The 18,447-nt window shown below is 51.5% G+C and overlaps 1 protein-coding gene across 1 annotated transcript; it reads right to left on the reverse strand.

The window, feature by feature from the left end:
* Positions 1-1,453: 1,453 nt before the first annotated feature.
* Positions 1,454-12,153, reverse strand: Stc2 (stanniocalcin 2). The gene is made up of 4 exons (XM_006978864.4): positions 11,711-12,153; positions 9,745-9,887; positions 7,012-7,223; positions 1,454-2,494 (listed from the first exon to the last, which is right to left on the reverse strand). Exons 1-4 carry the CDS (start codon positions 11,859-11,861, stop codon positions 2,107-2,109), a joined length of 894 nt encoding a protein of 297 aa, XP_006978926.2. The 5' UTR covers positions 11,862-12,153; the 3' UTR covers positions 1,454-2,106.
* Between the last annotated feature and the right edge of the window lie 6,294 nt (positions 12,154-18,447).

Raw genomic sequence — 18,447 nt, forward strand, 5'->3', positions numbered from 1 at the left:
TGAGTTTGTGCCTTTAGGGGAAGGCACGGAGATAAAAAATACAAAGGACAAATACTTACAGTAGAAACCACAAACGAACATCAGTAAGTGAACACAAGACACTGATGAACCCAGTCCGGACGCCGGCGACCCATGAGCAGCTGAGCCAGAGACGGCGGAGAATGTTTGTGAGTGATGTAAGCAGAAAAAGTCAAGGTGCCACACGACCACTCGGCATGAGAGCCCCGCAATGTACATTCATTTCCCGTGGCAGAGCCTGGCACGCCGGGCCTCCTTCCTTCCCGGCAGACCTGGATCAAATGCACATATGCTCCTGTCCTCTCTGCAGCCCCACATATTTCTGGGGGTTTTCCAGCGTGTCACCCTCCCACCCCCTTCCCAAATGATATTTTGTTTTGTCTTGTTTCCAAGCATAGCCTATGAGAGATTGAGATTGGATCCTGCCTGGAGAGACAGACACCAGCCCACTTCCGGGAAGTGCTAGAGCAGTGTGGCTGTCTCTGGCCTCGGGGTCCTTCCAGAGAGAACTGGAGTAGCTGGGTAAGGCAGAATGCATGCTGTTCATCCCCACTCCCTAGAACAGGGAGCATGCTGTGTACGGTCTGTGAGCCAAGTCCAGCTGGGTGCCTGTTGAAGAAAATCGTAGCGGAACAGAGCCCAGCCCTTCATTAGTGCAGCCGAGGGTGCGTTTGTGATGTCAGGGCAGAGCTGGCTAGCAGCAGCAGAAACCATGTGGCTTGCCGAACTGAAACTCTCTAATTACTATTTGGCCCTTCCTAGAAAAAGCTGGTTGAGCCTTGCTCTAGAGACCTGGGTCCAGGATACCCCGTAGTCCTACGGCACTGGGTGCTGTGTGTGCCGGCTGCAAAAGTGGTAACCGTGACAGCCCGAGAACGATCTTAGTGCCGTTGCCGCCACAGGTCCCTTCTCCCCCGCTTTGGCCTTCCTCTCGTCCACCCACTTCGGTCCTTGTGGCTGAACTTCTGCTTTGGCCGTGGAAAGCCCTGTCTCTTAGAGAGTAAAGCCCAAGTATGCAGAGGGTGGTATTCCCCAAAGGCAATTTCCTTAGTGGTCTCCACGCCTTTCTCTCTTTGGGCTTGCAGAGGCTGGTTTCCAACTTGGCCACACAGATTCAATGTACAGGCCCATAGGACTCGGCTGAGTTCGAGCTGAGACAGTACAATTCTAGGGATGGCTGCCTAAGGAAAGGACCCCGGTATGTCCTTTTCCCTCAAGGTATCCGTCTGTTCCAGATGGTAGAAGCCCACATGGGGATAGTGCTATTTCAGCTCTTTTTGAACTAGAACTCACAACAATTTCCCCTCCAGACATGGGCTGGGGTTCGTTTTCTTCCTCCTTTGAGCTGGTTTTGGTGACCCAGTTGTGTGGTTTGAAAGCCATTTATTTAGATGACAGACGTATAAATGTCAATGGGTTTAAAAAAAAAAAAAAAAAAAAAAGTAAAATTGAGATCCGAAGCAGTGATCAAAATAAACAGACAGGGGCCACTCCTTCAGGTGTCGCCCCGACAGAACAATGGCTCAGAAATGACCCACAGAAAATGCACTACCCCACGTCCCTCCCAGCAGCTCTGAAACACAAGGTCCCACACACGACACTAACTCAGTTTGGCACTGAGCATGGATAAGCCCCAGCATCCTCTCTGCTCTTCCTCTTCCTCAACAGCTACACCTCCCACTCACGCCTGCCCCGGAACCCAGGTGCCCTGGTTCCTGCAGACGGCACTGGAAACGGTAGGTAGGGCCTGGCACCCATGTGTGGCCCCTCCCCTCCCCGTCTGACCTCCCCCCAACAGAGCACACCTCAGCCACCCACTAGCTCCCACGGACCGAAAGGGACAAAGTCACAAGGCGGACCGCCGGCAGCACTCCTTTGAATAAGCTTAAGTAGGTGCCAATCCACCAGGCACCTGGGACCCTGCCGCCCTGGAGTCTCCGTCTCACCTGTTCATACACCTGCATGAAGTCCACAATTCGCACACATCCTGCGTGTGACATACCCCCTCTTTAATGGTAAATGTTTGGAATGTCCATAGGTAAGAAAATGGACGGCCTGGAGGAAAGCTTTCGTGGCCAGGTTTTCATTTCACCTCCGGATATCGGAATACTCAGACTGTTCGTCTTCCCACTCGCTGCTTCCAGAAGGTCCCTGGGCGCTCTGGCCACCTGCTCCACCTCGGGCATGGGCATTTGGGTGGCTTTTGCTCCCTCGCTCACCCTTGGCGCCTCTGCTGGCTTCTGATAGGTGGTGGCCTGTGTCCCGGTGGTGAGGCCTGGGGAGTTGGACCCTGTCTGCCAGGGGCTGATGCTCAGGAACTGCGGTGGGAGGTCTCTGTATGTTGGAGGTGCAGAAACTCAGGATGGAGCACAGGCCTCCCCAGTTCTGCTCACACTGAGCCTGGACACTGCGGGTGACGGCCTCCTTCACATCTTCCCCACAGGTCAGCAGCAGATTCACGAGGTCCACATAGGGCCTAGAGATTTGAGCAGAGGAAGAAAGACTAATGTTGGAGCATGTCCTAACGGAGCCCTGGGGCATTGTGACTAGGCCAAGACAGTGCTTAACTTGGGTTCAGTGGGTATCTTTGTGGACTAGGTTCTACGGCAGGCAATGGAGAGTATTAAGGCAGGTTCCTGCTCCTCAGACAGGTGTAGAGCCCCAGGACAAAGGGCCACCGACAGTGTGTGGAATCAAAGGAGGGAAGCTGAGGGTTAGGACATTAAGGTAGGCATTTCAGGCAGAGCAGCTGTGTGAACAGGAGAGCAAGGGTGTCCTGGGCACATCCAGGCTACAGGAGCTGCTGAGTTTTGGCTGGAGTGGAGACAATCTTGGCAAACGGTGAAGGGCCTTTAATATCAAATTGGTGTGTGTGTTTGTGTGTTTTCAGTGAAGAATCCAGAAAGTGTTGGGCTAAGGGGTTCCCAAGCAGCTTTCAGGAGCCCCCATATTTGCCCCTCCCAGGTGGCATCAGTGAGGGTCTTCTGAGGTCACTTTCCCTGTCTCTGTGCCTCTGACTTAGGCTCACAATAAAGGGCCTTTTGGAAAACTGGTGGGTATGGATGTGTCTCTGTCTGGGAGAATCTGGGATGGACTGAGATGGGCTGGACCACTTCCCTGTGGGGTCACCTCCCTGTAGTTCTCCCTTTGAAGGTACCAGGGAGTTGGGAACACTGCCCATTGCCCTTTCAGTCAGCCAGGATGCTCTCTGCATTGGAATGAGGGTGGGCTGTCAGGGCCCCCATGTCCAGAATGAGAGCAGCTCTCTGTGAAACCAACACGCTCTGTTCTGGGCTCAGAGCCGTATTCTCCACCTGTATTGGCTCCCCTGAGTTATTCTTTAGCCAAATTGCTGGAGGACTTCACTCGGGACAGAAGTGTGCCCGCTTTTTACATTTATGGGCCTACCTGGTAAAGCATGTCTCTATCAGCGAGTTCTCAGGGCCTAAGTCACTGAGCCTTCCTTAACTCTCACTGGCCTTTTAAGATCCAAGAAGATGTGGGATGCTTCATGTGACTTTGTGTGGCTAACTAGAGTTAAGTCCTGGACAAATCTGCCCATGACATAAGGTCCCGTCCCCTGTGTCCCCCCCCCCCCCCCCCCCCCCCCGTGGAAATCACTGTGGGATATGCAGCCATCTCTAAGGAGCAAAGGTGTCCTCTCCTCCCCAAGGCTTGAGCTGACACTTGGATGGCTCCCCTAGGGCCCTTGTGATTTTTCTCTGCAAGTTGGCAACTTGTGCTGTAAAAAAAGCAGCATTAGGTACTAAGATGTGTGCCACGGCCAATGCTGTCTTTGCTAGTCACTCCTCAAGTCGGAACTGCCCTTACTTCGAGGACGACGTAAGAACCAGGAAGAGGGAAAAGGAAAGTCCCATTTGGGAAATCCTAGGCAAGGAAGGCCTGGCCTGGGCTGAGAACAGCCAGAAGGAATGTTCTGGAACTGTGTTTTGAGGCCTACTTGATTTCTTTGGCATCACAGTTTGCGCAAGGCTGGTGGGCAAGGTTCTTAGCCTCTTTCAAGCAGGCTTCTGCCAGCGGCAAGGACAGTACGGCAATGTCTCTGGAGCACATAGAAAGGGGTGCTGAAAGCTGTTCATGCCCCCTCCATCTTTTGAAAACAAACACTGTTTTAGGAAGCTCAAACCCACTGAGTCCATCCGCAAAAGGGGAGCAAGATGTTTGGTCACTTGGGTCGACCTGGGATTCTGAACTGACTCTCTCCTTTAAGCGTCTATACTTTAAAAGATTCTCTCAGGAATACAGTTGTCTCCTGGGTCTTCCCCATCATGGTGTGTCTGCCACTGAACCCTGGACCTGTAAGGCAGACACCGACCTCCTGAGGCAGGACTAGTCCCCCTCTCCTCGGCTTGCTGTCTTCTCTCTCAAGGACGAAGCTGAGTCCTGTGGGGAGGGCGTGTGTGGCCAAGTAAATTAATCTAAGCCGTGCTTTGGGTTGGCAGGCTGCCTTCTTAGGCTGCAGGCTGAGCCTGTCTGGTGACAAAACCCAGCACTCAACTAAGTGTCAGCAAGGCTGAAGGAGGGGGATGTGCCTGAGGCTCCAAACCCTTGATGGCTGCCAGCACCTGGTGACAGGGTGTGCCGAGGCCAGTGGAGGCTGACCACAGCTAGGGGGAGGCAGACGATAAAGAGAGAGTGGGGTGGACAGGCGGCAGTGACAGGGGCAGCTTGCAGCAGATTGGACGCCGCTGCCACCCCTGCATAAGCACTGGAGAGGAATGGGGTGGTTTGGATTCCGCAGCAACCGACTTCCTCCTCTTTAAAGCGAAAGGCAAAGTTGGCTCACACTCGCTTGTTTGTGACTGTTGCCACACACTCTGAGATGGCTTTCTTGGTATTTTGGGACTGAAAGGATCCTTTAATCAGTTAAGCTGGGGCATTTCATCGCTGCGTGGCCATGGGGAGTGGAGGGTTACAAGGAGCTGGAGTTTGGCCCAAACTCACTGCCCAGAAGTCCTGGCTTAGCAGGAGAAGGAGGCCCCGCACACGGCTGGCCTCCTGGCAATGTTCTCAAGACGCCCACACCTTCTGCACAGGGTCGGCCACCTGCTTCTGCAGAGCAGGCCAGTGCTGGCTGCTGTTGCTTGTTCTAAATGGTTTAGGGGATCCTTTGAAACAAGAGTCCCTGGCCTGGAAGCCATGTTCCTGTGGGAGAGACACTAGCCACCACAGTGCTCTAACCCTTTCTAAATACTAGGGTGGGGTGTGTGTTCCCCAAAATTGAAAGCCTTCACTTTTCCCAAAGACCTTTCTTTAGAAGATACCAACACTCCACACACTCCATGAATATATCATAGGACTATAGCAGGTCCCCAACCTCCCTCTCTCAAGACCATCTTAAATATGCTACTAAGACAGAGGTTCCTTGGCCATGATCATGTGCCTCTTTCAAGAGCACCTTGAGGGATGTCACAGTACTCTCTGGTGACGATGAGGTAGAAATTAGGAAAAGGAAGAAGCCCTTGTCATACATGAAGACCCATGAACTTAGCAGGTCTAATTAGAACAGGTCAGGGAGGAGCATGGCAGTTGACATTCTGGCTGCTGGCCTATTCCTCACATGGAGTTTCAGTTATACACAGCTCTGTGTCTGCGGATTCAACTAGCCAACCACAGGTCAATGTCTTGGAAGCATCCTGCCCTTGTACCTACTAAAGCAGACTTTTCCTGCCGTCGTTTCCTAAGCACTGTGCACTAACAACTATTTCCACAGCAGTTGCATTGCCTCTAGGTCCAAGTCATCCAGAGTCCATGGGAGGGTGCTGAGTCATATGCAAACACCCCATCAATTTATCAAACTCCAATTTATCTGAGACCTCCTCATTCCTGAATGTGGAGGTGTGGGGGAGGTCCCTGAACCATCCCCTGTGGATCATGAGAGGAGAGTGTGCACTACCAATCCCCAGCTGCAAAGTAGGAATCAGTTCTCAGGAGGAAGAACCTTAAAGGTTCTTGGCTTCACTAGCCTTCCTCTCTCTGACATGGAGATGCTAATTTCAGTCTTGCAGTTGGTTGGGAAAGGCAAATGTGGGAATCCATGGATAGATAAAAGATAATCACTATCGTCGATCTCATTGCTCCTTTGCAAATGTTTGGAAGAACAAAGGGGGCAGGGGTCGGTCGGCACTGGTTGGCTGAACTGGTGGCTTCCTTTCCCATCTATATCTCCGTCTTTGGGGTCCATGGACTGTGCTGTGTGCTAGAAACAATGGTGTTGTGTCAGTGTGCTTTACTGCTCTGCAAGATCCAGGATCCTACAGCTGGGTAAATGTCAAGGAATGCGATGATTTGGTTCTATCATTGGATCGTGACTCTTCAAGTCCATTTTAGCATGCACGGTTAGCCGACTAAAGTTCCTGATGTTTTGTGTTTTCTGCGGAGTTAGAGAAGGGGAAAGGGGAGGGAAAGGGGCTCTAAAGGCGGAAAGAGCTGCCGGGGAGATTGGAGCCTTTGATGGCCTAGCTGCTGCTGCCTGCTGCTGCCAGGCTGCCTGGACCCCAGCCCCCAGCTTTGCTCCCCTAACTGTGAGTCCTGCACCTCAGTAGGGCTCAGTTTTCTCTTCTGTGGTGAGATTTCGGAGATATAAAGGGTTGATGTGAGGACTGGGTGGACATTGCATGTAACACACTTGGCGTAGCGCCTAGCACCTAAAGGCAGGGAACCTTTAGTATGCACCGACTGTTGTTCTGACTCCCATCAGGCAGCAACCAGTCAGGACTTGGCCGTGGGGAGGATGGAGTGCTTCTGAGGTTTGTACTGAGTGAAAATAATGGTCTGTTTCTGTTCGTGGGGACTTCAAATCTGATGAGTTCCTGAGGCTTTCTAGCTTTCTGGGGCACACCACAGCAGTACCCACTTGAAGGGAGTCCATCTCCAAAAGTAGCATCCTCAAACACATTTCCAGCCCCCAGGACCCCACCCTTGCCAGGAGACCATTCCTCCCATTCTCCTGGGGATTGGGGTGCTACTCACTCATGCAGCAGGAGGTCCTTGAAATTTATCATCTCCACAATCACACCGATGTTCCCCTGTGCTGCCGAGCACAGATCATGCTTGAGATAGCATTCCCTCTGCAACTGGAAGACCATCTCCTTAATTGCCGGGCACTTCCTGCTGATGCAGCCAAATCTGTGCCGCAGGGCATGGGCCTTGCACCTCAAGGCATCCTTGATGAATGACTTTCCCTGAGGATAGAGAACACAGAAGGGAGGGGGACAGAGGAGACGAGATTTTTGTCACTAGCCAGGATGGCATGTGCCAGTCTTATGCTGTGTTTAAGTTTTTCATCTCAGAGGGCCAAGGTTCCACTCGGATTGATGTGGTTCCAGGTGGGAGGCTACATGCAAGAGTGACAGGACATCCCTGTCGTCAGGCCAGGGTGGATGTGAGCTCTGCACACTAACAGATCTGCCTCTCTTCTAGTTTCCCTGAAACTGGGGCATCCTCCAGGCAGCTGGGCGGTAACCGCCTGGTAGCAGATTCCCTGGAACACCAGGGAATCTGGCTACAACTCCACTGCCAGTATCAGCAGGAGGAGCACAGTCCTTGTTTGTGTTCCATCCCTGGGAAGCAGTGCTCCTGGAGCCTCCCATTTAGTTCCAGTGCTCCAGCTCATGGCCTTGTCTCCTTTTCTCATGCTTCCAGGAGGAACATTCTTTGCTTTTAAACTGTTAGGATTATAGCCTCTAAAAGGCCCACCTGGCATCTAGCTTGCATGTGAGTGGGACAGGAACATCAAATAGCATCCTCCCAGCTCTGCCTCAGAGGGGCGAGGCAGCCAGGCAGGCATACATGTGGCTCACAGCTCTCCTTCCTGGTAACCTCAGCCGATTGTGCCAAGACTAGAAAGGAGACAGCTGTCGGGATGTGGGGGTAAGTTCCCTATTTTCCTCTTACCAACCTCCCTGGCCTGGAGGCACTGCTGGGTATCTACCCAGGAATCTCCCTTCAATTACTATGGAAATATGGAAATAGGCTATCTGAGGAGCTAACTTTTTTTTTTTAAAGGCAGGCCTAGAAATCACTGAGTTGAGAAAGTGAACCAGTTTAGGTTGGAAGTGGGAAGCCAGCCAGTATGTTTATTTATTTTGGTTTTCTCTTTAGAAATGTCTACAGATAGTGTCTGGTGGTTGAAAACCCATGTGGCACACGTGTCCACTCTGTGGCACCCCCTTTCCTTCGATTTTCTAGCTGGGGCCAAATCTGGTGGGGGGCAGGGCTCAGCTCTCACTCTACTCAGTAGTTATACACTGAGAAGTGTCTTGAAAGGGGCGCCTCTAACTTGAGAACATACTCCCATTGGCTGAGAAAACAAGGAAGATGGATTTATGTGAGGGCTGTGGCAATCTGTTTTTTTAGTATTCTTCTCTGACATCCTGTGGGAAGGCCCTCAACATACTCCTCTCTTCCGGATTTCCTATTGCGTGTCCTAGCTCCAGTTGGTTCTGAGGGGGGCACCTTTCTAAGGAGCGGCAAGGAGTTCAAAGTTCTCCCCTTTCCTCCGTTTCTGTTTCCCCTTCTGCTACCTCATATCCTCTGCAGTTTGGGCTGCCGCCCCGTCACGTCCCTTTCTGGTTCCCGGGCCTTGCTTTGTGAGGCTGTCCACAGGATGTCAGTGGATGGTGACTGGTGACGTGTCTGAATCACACCTCAACTGTTGGCCTCCTCCAAACTTAGTCACTATGCTCCAATGAATGGGAGAGGAAGTTTATGAGATGTAACAACAGGGTGTTTCATCAGGGCTGAGAGCCAGGGCAGAAAACGAAGACGAGCTAATACTACATGCCATCTAAACACTAATGTGGGCCCTCTGTGCTGGGACCATCAGCTTGCTTATTGGTTTTCTGCCCTGAGCAGCAACTCAACTCTACCTTGGGAATCTGAGGCAGATTCAGCTCTGACTATAGAACAAGTGAGAGTCAGTCAAGGTTTTGACTTTTCAGAGTGGGAGAGGAGACTGCTCAGTGCTGTTTGGAGGCTGTGAATTGTCTTGGCTGCCTGCCCACATATAGCTAGAAGAGCCTATGCTACCTGCAGCTACCACCTCAGCCTTCTCTTCCTAACGCACTTTCGGGGACTGGGTTCTAGTTGTCCAGACACTGTTGTTTTTGTTTTTTTTTTTTTTTTTTTTTTTGGTTTTTCGAGACAGGGTTTCTCTGTGTAGCTTTGCGCCTTTCCTGGAACTCACTTGGTAGTCCAGGCTGGCCTCGAACTCAGAGATCCACCTGGCTCTGCCTCCCGAGTGCTGGGATTAAAGGCGTGCGCCACCACCGCCCGGCCTGTTTTTTGTTTTTTCGAGACAGGGTTTCTCTGTGTAGCTTTGCGCCTTTCCTGGATCTCACTCTGTAGACCAGGCTGGCCTCGAACTCACAGAGATCCGCCTGGCTCTGCCTCCCCAGTGCTGGGATTAAAGGCGTGAGCCACCACCGCCCAGCTGACACTGTGTTTTATTACTGGCTGTGACTTTGACATCAGGCCTGCTTTGTCTATGCAGTAAGGGCATAAGAATCCAGGAGGATTTGGCCTACCAGCAGCTTCAGAGAGCAGAGCAGGGGTGCATGGCAGACACTCCAGTGCCCTTCTGTACTCCCTTGAGCCCCGAACTGTCTCAAATAACAGTTTAGGAAATGTGTGAGCAAGTCTTTCGAGCCAATATTTCAACCATGCCACACCAACCCAGAATATTCTTCATGCTATATGTTTTACCTGGGCGTCGAATTTTCCAGCGTTGTGTAGAAAAGTCATGCAAATCCCATGTAAGCCCCAGATTTCACAAGAATTGTTCTCGAAACATTCAAACACGCCACACCCCACGTCCCCGGCGTTGACCAAACAGTGTTGGATCTCCGCTAAAATGAAAAAAATATTACTAGAGGAAAATTAAAGGGGAAAAGTTGTTCCAATTTCAGATTCTAAGGGGTCGGGGAAATAAAATGCTATTATTTACTACTACTTATAGAAAAGAGTTCATATTTGTAAATTTTTGTAAAATTAGCCCAAAATAACAAATATCACAGAGGTTAGTCTGAGCATTTTCTTTTCCCCCTTTTCTCTTTCCCACTTTATGAAGTAAATGTGGGGATACTCAGTTTAAGAGCAGAAAATATTTCAGCTTTTGAAACCCACAGGGAAAAGTAAGAATTTAAAAAGACTGAATTTCATGAATTAAATGGCCTTCTTTTTGGGGCTGCAGAAGCCACTGCCTTTAAGATCCGGCTATTTCCTTCCTGATCCCAGACGAAAGCGTCCAAAAGGCAACTTCAATTCAGCTTTATGATTCAACACCTAAAAATCAAAACAAGATTCCTACTAAAGCCGTGCCTCCAAACCACCCGCATTAAAAAATGCCAGGTCAGAGAGGCTGCAGCGGCAGGCAACAGCCTCAGAATGGAGGAAGGTGGGGGCTGGCCACCCGCTGCCACTCACTTTGGAGGTTCCTTTTAATTAGGGATCTGGTGTGGTGTGAGATATCACTTAATCCCCTAGAATCCCTGAGGTCCGGGAGCCTGCTACCTCTTCCAAGATGTCCTAATTCGTCAGCCTGAAAGGACAGAATGGGAGCTGTCAGGCTGCGGGAGTGCAGTCTCAAGCCCTCTTCGGCTCACTCAGTTCTACGATTTAAACCAACCGCAAAATTACACTAAGAAAGTGTCTTTTGGAAGAAGGGCGGGGCTCGAGTCGAAAAATCTGTATCAGATGAAATCTAGCGAGAGACTGAGGGCCAGGGCGGGTGAGGGACCCTCGACTGCGCGCCTGGACAACCGGGGCCCGAGAGGCTGAACTGACTCCACGCGTGGCCGCGGGCGGGACAGCGATCACCCACTTGGGCGCCCCTGACCAGCATTTGTGCACTTCGGCTCAGGCAAGGAGCGCACGCACGCCACGGCCGCCGCGTTCACACGCCCCCCCCTCGGGGGGGGGGGGATAGCGGGGATGGGGGCGTGAGCAAGGAGCCGAGCGGCAGACACGTTTCTTTCTCTCCCGGGAGCTGGGAAGAAGGCCAGCCCGGTGTGCCGCACGCCAGGCTCTGCGCTGCAGCTTGGCGGCGAGCAGGGCCGGCACACGATTTGGGTCGTGTCAACATTTCTTCCCTTGCTGACCTGGCTAGGGGCAAGGGACCGCGGCAGAATCATAGAGGTACCCTTTGCGAACCCCCTCCCCCAAAGGAAAAGTTCTTGATGCCATTTAAGTGGCCAGCAAAGTTCTGGGATGTCCGGTAATCTTTAAAGGAAGGGGGGGACAGTCCATGCCAGGCTGGCCGGCTTGGAAGAGAAGTTCTCTGGGCGCAGGGCGAGCCCAGTTCCGAGGACTCTCGGTGTCTCGCACGGGCTAGCCTGGACGAAGTGCGCCTTTGCGCGGGGCCTGGGACTCTGGCTGGAACTGGCAGCACCAAGCGCTGCCTCATTTCCCCTCAGCCCTGGGGGAGAGCAGCAACAAGTCCTGCCTCAGCCATTTCATCACCCTGTTAGCACGTGCGGATTCCGGGCGCTCAGAGCCCGGCCCAGACCTCGCTTCTCCTCGTTCTTCCCCTCTGCACGTCCGGAGCCACCAAGAGTTTGCGCGGCCCGGGGTGAGCTCGGGTCGCCGGGTTAGGGCTAAACGCACGGGGAGCGCTGCGGGCGTGCACCGTGTTTTCCCCGGCAGCTCCAGGCTGCAGGGCGCACGCATTTACCTGTGTTCTGCAGGGACAGGCGGCCTTTCTGCTGGGTGCCCCTGTCTTGGGGACCTTCCGGAGGGTTCGTGGCGTCGGTCCCCCGCGCCGGGTCCAAGGTGGCAAACACCAAAGCCAGGGTCACGAACTGGCCCAGCCGCTCCGCACACATGGTTTCTGGGTATCACCCTCCCGCCGGGAGACCTGGATTCTTTGTGCGCCCCTCCTCCTCTTCTTCCTCCTCCGCCGCTTTCCCCCTCCTCCCACTCTTCCTCCTTGCTCGCCCCTTCCCTCCTCCTCGCCGCGGCTCGGATAGAGGTTACCCAGCGCCCTCCCGTAGCTCTCCGGAGAGCATGTGACCAGGCCGTTAGCGGCGCCGCGAGTGCCCGGCGATGGCAGGGATGGTGCCTCAAATATCCCTGGAAGCTCTGGTGTCACTTGAATGAAGGAGTCGAGCAGGTGTTGTCCCGGAGGCTGGACCAATCCGAGACCCCGGCCCGTTTGACAACACAGCCGGGAGGCGGGGCCTGCGCCAACTACTACGGGAGGAAGCGGAGCGCCGCGGCGAGCGCCCCACAAAGTTGCCGACCTGGCGGCGGCCACGCTTTTGCGTGCGTGTGTGTGTGAGCGAGGCCCGAGACGCGTGCGCGTGTGCGGGTGCTCGGGGGCAATGGCCGAACGGGCTGAGGGGAAAAAAAAAAAGTCAAAGCGGATGCCAGTCCCAGTTGCAACTAAAGATTAAGAAAAGGGGGTGGGGTAGGGCGGGGAGGGTCGGTCCTCACTAGGACAGCGTCCTCAGGGCTCGCTTCCGGCTGGGAAAGTTTCCTCTTTGGAACTCAGTGACATTCTAAGCCCCGAGGCCTGGGTAGATTGGAACAGATACCTGGGCACAGAGATGGTGCGAGCAAATTGAGCTCTGATGGGAATTCCTAAGCGTCGTGACGCTTGGCGTTTAAAGAACAGGCGCTCGAAGACAGGCGCCAAAACCCCGAAGCACTTGGCCCGAGAGACAGTTCACCTCCCACTTTTTTTTTTTTTTTTGCCCGGGTTTGGTGGGTCCTGCAACACCTGGAGAGTCTCGTCTCGCCCCTCCCCCAATCCAGACGGATTCCTGTCTGGGCTTCAGGGATCCAGGTGACAATCCAGACTTGCATCATTTCCTGGCGAGTCGCTAGGAGGCCCAGGCAGCCTTGGGTCAGGCGGCCGCGGAGCATCGCGTGCTCCAGAGGCCAGAGCTTGACAGACAACTTTAGGCATCTCCAAACACACGCTTCCATTTTTCCTAAGCGCCACTCCGCCCAGCTGAGGGTTTCCTTTACTCATCAGCTCCCTGATGCAAAAATAAAAGCCCAAACCCCCAAATTCCAGGACGTTCTCTCTCCATCCTTTTTCCCTCTTTTGGAGCCCCCTCCTTAAGCACCCTGGGAATCAGATCACCCTCAGCTGACATCTCCCCCACTGGAGGAAGCAGGGAGAAAGTTGGGCGCCGCTGGGAGCGCCTCTCCCCCCTGCTGTGTGTGTACGTGTGCACGCTCACGTCTCCCTCGCGCCGGCCCGGGACAGGAACTGCTGCTCTTGGCCTCGTTAACCCGACGGCTTAGTTTGGGGGGCTAGCTTGGTTGGGGGAGGGTGAAGAGGCGAGCGCGGCACCTAGCGTCACCGGGCCCTCATCCGGCATTGGCACTACTTGCCCCTCCCCCGCATTCTCTACCCTAGTCTTGGAGAACAGGTGAGTCTGGGTACCAGCTCTCAACCCACGTCCTTGCCCGACTCCCGGCTCGCCTGCGCACTCTGCTGTAATGCGCCGGGGAGGTTTCATCACGCACCGCCCGCGGCGACTGCTACCCTGGGCCTCCGCACCGAGGCGCACTCGCTGCCTCTTCTGCGCCTACGTGCGACACGCCTGAGGGAGGGGTTGTAGAGATGGGCGCGCAGGTTGTCTTTTTGCTGCTGCTCAGCTTTCCTGGGTGCCAGCTGCCTTCCAGCGAGGAGATGGCAGAGGCTGGGGATCAGGGTGACCGCTGCTTCAGACTGGAGGAAGTAAGGGAGGATGTGGGAAGGTGCCTTCGGAATGGGCTTTCCAGGGGCAGGACCTCTTGGAGCTTCTGCCCATGGTAGCTCTCCATCTCTCGGGCCCCAGGAAACGGTCACTTCAAATGTCTTAGTCTTTGATGGCCGGAAGAAACTGGCCACTCATACCCATGATTTTAATAACAGTGACTTCCTCATTCATCTTTTGGGGAAGGTGGTGAACAGTGAATATAACGATGGGCCATCCTCATTGGCCACCTCGCTTGTTTGAATAGTTAATTCAGCTTCCTTTATAAGTTTACGAAAAGCCCCCCCTCTTGTACATCCTTAAAAATAAAACAAACAAAAACATTTTGGTCTACCCATCTCCCCAAACTCTTTAAGGCCGAAAATTTCCTGGGAGAGTCAAGCTGTCCTCAGCCTTACCTAACTTTAGAGCTGGGTAGACCTCTGTGGCCTCTTCCACGAAGGGAAGTCGCACCAGAGAAACAGAATCTGGAGATTCAAGGCAGTAGAAGGAAACCCACCTTGTCCTGTTGCAGTGAGGCCCTGCACCTGCCCTCGGAGAATATGCATGGTTTAAAAAAAAAATCATCTTGAGGCTTTTACTCCAACTTCCAAAGGAATTTCATGGTTCTCATCTGAGCCAATTGCTGCTTTAGAAAGAGCACACAGTGGCTTGATGTGTGTGTGGTGCTGTAAGCACACAGCACCCCTTCTGGAAGGTTGGTCTCTGGACCACCTGGTCAAGGCAGAAGCACCTGGACAAGGGTGTTCTTCCACTTCATCTCACTGGGAGGTCTGCTGGGCGATCCTCTGGGCCAAAGGCCCAGGACGGAATGAGGCTGGAGAAGGGTGTGGCACACCTTTGTTGTGATACCCTTTTCCCTGCCGATTCCTTTAGCTCATCAGTTCCTCAGGCTGGGTTCCTCAGGATGAGTGGAGTGGGCTGGGGACAGTAGATGGCACTTAGAAAGGTAGCATGGGTTGAGCACAGGCATTGCACCACACATCAAGGTCGAAACTTTGGCGTCTCTCTAAATCTAATGTCTACCTTAAATGAGATCAAAGACTTAGAGGAGCAAGGACGGGCCAGCCAGTGCTGCCTTGGGGCTCCAATGTCTGGACAGTTTGAGGCATATAACTGCTGAGATAGATCTGGTCTGTCTATGACATCCAGACTTGTGCAAATGGAGTAGACATTGTTAATATATTTCTTGCCTGTATGTATTTGTATATTATTATTGTATTTATTATCTATAGCTTTACTATGTTAGTTAAAACCTTCCCTTTTTTTGTTTAGACAAAACGGGGGAAATGTTGTGTGATATTTTGATTGTGTTCTGACAAACAAAGCTTGCTCCACCCCATGCTTTCTCTTTTCCAGCCACCCTCCATCAAGTCCAAGAGTGAAGGTTTTGGAGAGAGAAATGTTTGGCTTGAAAGCTAGAGGAGGGGTATTGCCAAGTGAAGGCAAGGGAAAGGATGTTTCTGCGGAGGCAAAACACAAGAAGAGGGGACACAGTGAGTTTTGCGTCAGGAATGAGGCTATCCAGTTTGGTACTAAAGAGGGAGACCAGGCTGGCTAGATGGCCAGTCATGCGGTAAGGCTGGGCCATGCTGCCGAATCCGTGCTCACTGTGGAAGATCTATCATCCTGAGAGGGATCTACCTGATGCAGGGTGCTCTTTGACAGGATTCCCTTTAGGACTCAGAGAAAGCTCTGGGATGGGTACTGGCATTTTGGAACAAGATGAATGGAGTGCAAAGGAATGGGTTGAACTCTCCATGTGGGCTGTGGTGTCCAGCAGGACAGAAGCTAACCTTGCTCCCGTGTGAGCAGGTGGGGCCCTAGAAGATGGGATTATTCCAGCCCGCTGAGGCAGTGATTACAAGTTGACACAGGTCTCTAGTGCAGGCTTCCTGAAGGTTCCAGAGGCTGAGTGGGGAACATGGCTTACACTGGGGAGCTCCGCCCCCTGCATGCCCCAGCCTATTGGGGCAGACTGGCTGGGCTTATGGCACCACCTTATGGCCAGAAGAGGTACTGTCTGACCAAATAGTGACTCCATTCTTCCAGCTGGTTAAGGGCCTGTAACCCTGGGTGTCCCACTGTCTCCGCCATTCTTCACATTTTCCTCACCAGCTCACCCTGGCTCAGCCAGTTCTCACAGGGCTATGATTTAACTCTGTACCCCCAAGGAGGGACCTCTATTTCAAACAGTTTCATTTCCCATCTTTCCCCCATCCTCCACTGCCTTCTTCTGTCTACCCTGCGTGTTTCATACTTGTAGGAAGATAAATGGAAAAAAATGGCTAGAGGCAAAACTGAAAAAAAAATGACACACTGCTGTGTCAGGCTCCCCACATTCTCATGAGCAGAAGTCTCCCCTAAAAAGTCTTGATCCCCCGTGGTGTCCTCTTCACTGGTTTCTTTGTCTACCAGGCTTCAGAATTAAAGGAGACTAAATCTTTCACATTTGGTTTAGTTTATGAATACATCTTCACAATGATTTCTGCTCTCTTTCCCTGTAAAAGCTCAGGTCTTCAACATCTGAGGGAAGAAGGCTTTTGGGTCTGGCCTGGAAACCGACCACTTACAATATTGTTTTAGCTGGGCACGGTGCTGCATTCCTTTATTCTCAGCTACTTGGGTGACTGAGACAGGAGGATGGCTTGAGCCCAAGAGTTCATGGCTAGCTTGGGCAACACTGTGAGGAAAGTAGATGCCGAGTTCCCTGACCAGCCTTCACAGTGCTGGAACACAGCACAGTTGTGAGCTGGGCATTTCTCATCAATCAGTAGTCAAGCCATTCATAGATTGGCCAGAAATATAAATGATACAAAGGAATTTTTTTTAAAGTCTCAGAGAATAAGGACACTGCATCCCTCCCAGTAGATCCGTTTACTGGAATAACAGGAGAAGACAGTGAATGTCAAGTGTCTGCCTGTGGACTGAGCTGTGTTAGGACTTCATCCCAAAGTCTGAAGAGTACCCAGAAGCCCTCACTGTTTTCTTTGGGACATAGCTTTTACTTCCTTCTGTGTACTGAGACAAACTCCGGGAAAAAAATATCCTAAGCAAGGGGCTGCCTGGCTTCTGCAGCAGAGGCCAGAAGGGACACGGGGGTGCTGGGATGAGGTGGCACTCCTTAAGGCTGGTTTGGAACTTTGCCTGAGAAATGCTGGATTTCAGAAAAGTCTTTTGTGGGACTTGTTTTCCAAATGAACCTGACTTTGGAAGTCTTTGGTAAATGATGAAAACTGTTAATGTGGCTTAACCCGCATTGTAACCCCAGAAGTCTTTGAGGGGTCTCCTCTCACTTTCTCTCTGTCTCTCTCTGTCTCTCTCTCTCTCTCAGCAGTTCTATTTGCAAAGAATGCTATTTTATGGCTTTTGTTCATTTTCAGAGCTCTTCCAAAGACAACATTAAAAAAAAAAAAAAAGACAGAGTGAAATCCATTCTGTCTTAAAATTACTCAGTAGGACCCTTGACAAATCTATGGCTCTGTGCATAAATCATTGGATCTTGGACTTAATTTTTTTTATATCTTTGACATTTTATCATCCTAGGAACTGTTGAATCATTTTCACCAATTATTGTTAATTATGGTAAAAAAAATCTCTGAAGTGGGAAGCCATGGAAAGATGATGGAATCATCTGGAAGGCTGGGGCAGGAGAGAAGAAAGCAAGCTCTACTGTTGGGTCATATAGAACACATCCTGTGCTCCCAGAAAGCTGTGACACACAGGTGACACCAACTTTGCAGCCTTCTGATGGGCACTGCTTATTTGTCCTTGGACATGCATTTATTTATTTAACTGCCTTCTAGATGGTAGTGTTTAGGGGGGATACTTCTTTTGTTGTCCATGAATATAGCTGTGGCCATAGAATTTCTAATCTGACATGCAAAATGATAGAGAGAAAAACTATCAGGGAAACGTGATTAATGTAAAAATGGCAATATCGCCGGGCGGTGGTGGCGCACGCCTTTAATCCCAGCACTCGGGAGGCAGAGCCAGGCGGATCTCTGTGAGTTCGAGGCCAGCCTGGTCTACCAAGTGAGTTCCAGGAAAGGCGCAAAGCTACACAAAGAAACCCTGTCTCGAAAAAAACCAAAAAAAAAAAAAAAAAACCCCCAAAAAATGGCAATATCGCACACTGGTAATAATGATGGCAAAATGAGCTGAATTAACAAAGGTCTAGACTATGGGTCTGCTTCGATGCCAACCAAGATGACATTTTTCAGCCTTAAGAATCTGTGAGTAAACATAGAGAAGAAAGGCAAACATTATATTTTCATCTAGTCAGCCATTCAACAGGAACAATTTTATCTTAAAATATTTTGAACTCAAACTTAGAATGTCCTGTCTTCCTAAAAGAATGGAGGCTAATGTTCTTTATATCTTTGGTGCTACTTGCTTACCAAAATTTACTTGATACAGTTTAAAATTGCCCATGCAGTGAGTCCAACCAACGGTGATTGGGAAGGAATAGGTGATAACATGGAGACGGCTCCTGATGAATTGCTCTCATGGGTGGTAATGTAAAAAGTGCTTGGCTACTATGGTACCAAGAGTACAATCATCTCTCCAGAACAAAGTTGCAGGTTGTCGTGGGCTATGGGAAGGACATATTTTATGGAAGAATCAGAAGAATCGTAATCAAGAACTCATTTTCTCGAGATCTGAGCCAGCCAGGAGAGATCTTCCCCAGCTTCATATC

This window comes from Peromyscus maniculatus, chromosome 8 (assembly GCF_049852395.1).
Source record: "Peromyscus maniculatus bairdii isolate BWxNUB_F1_BW_parent chromosome 8, HU_Pman_BW_mat_3.1, whole genome shotgun sequence".
Taxonomy (NCBI): Eukaryota; Metazoa; Chordata; class Mammalia; order Rodentia; family Cricetidae; genus Peromyscus; species Peromyscus maniculatus.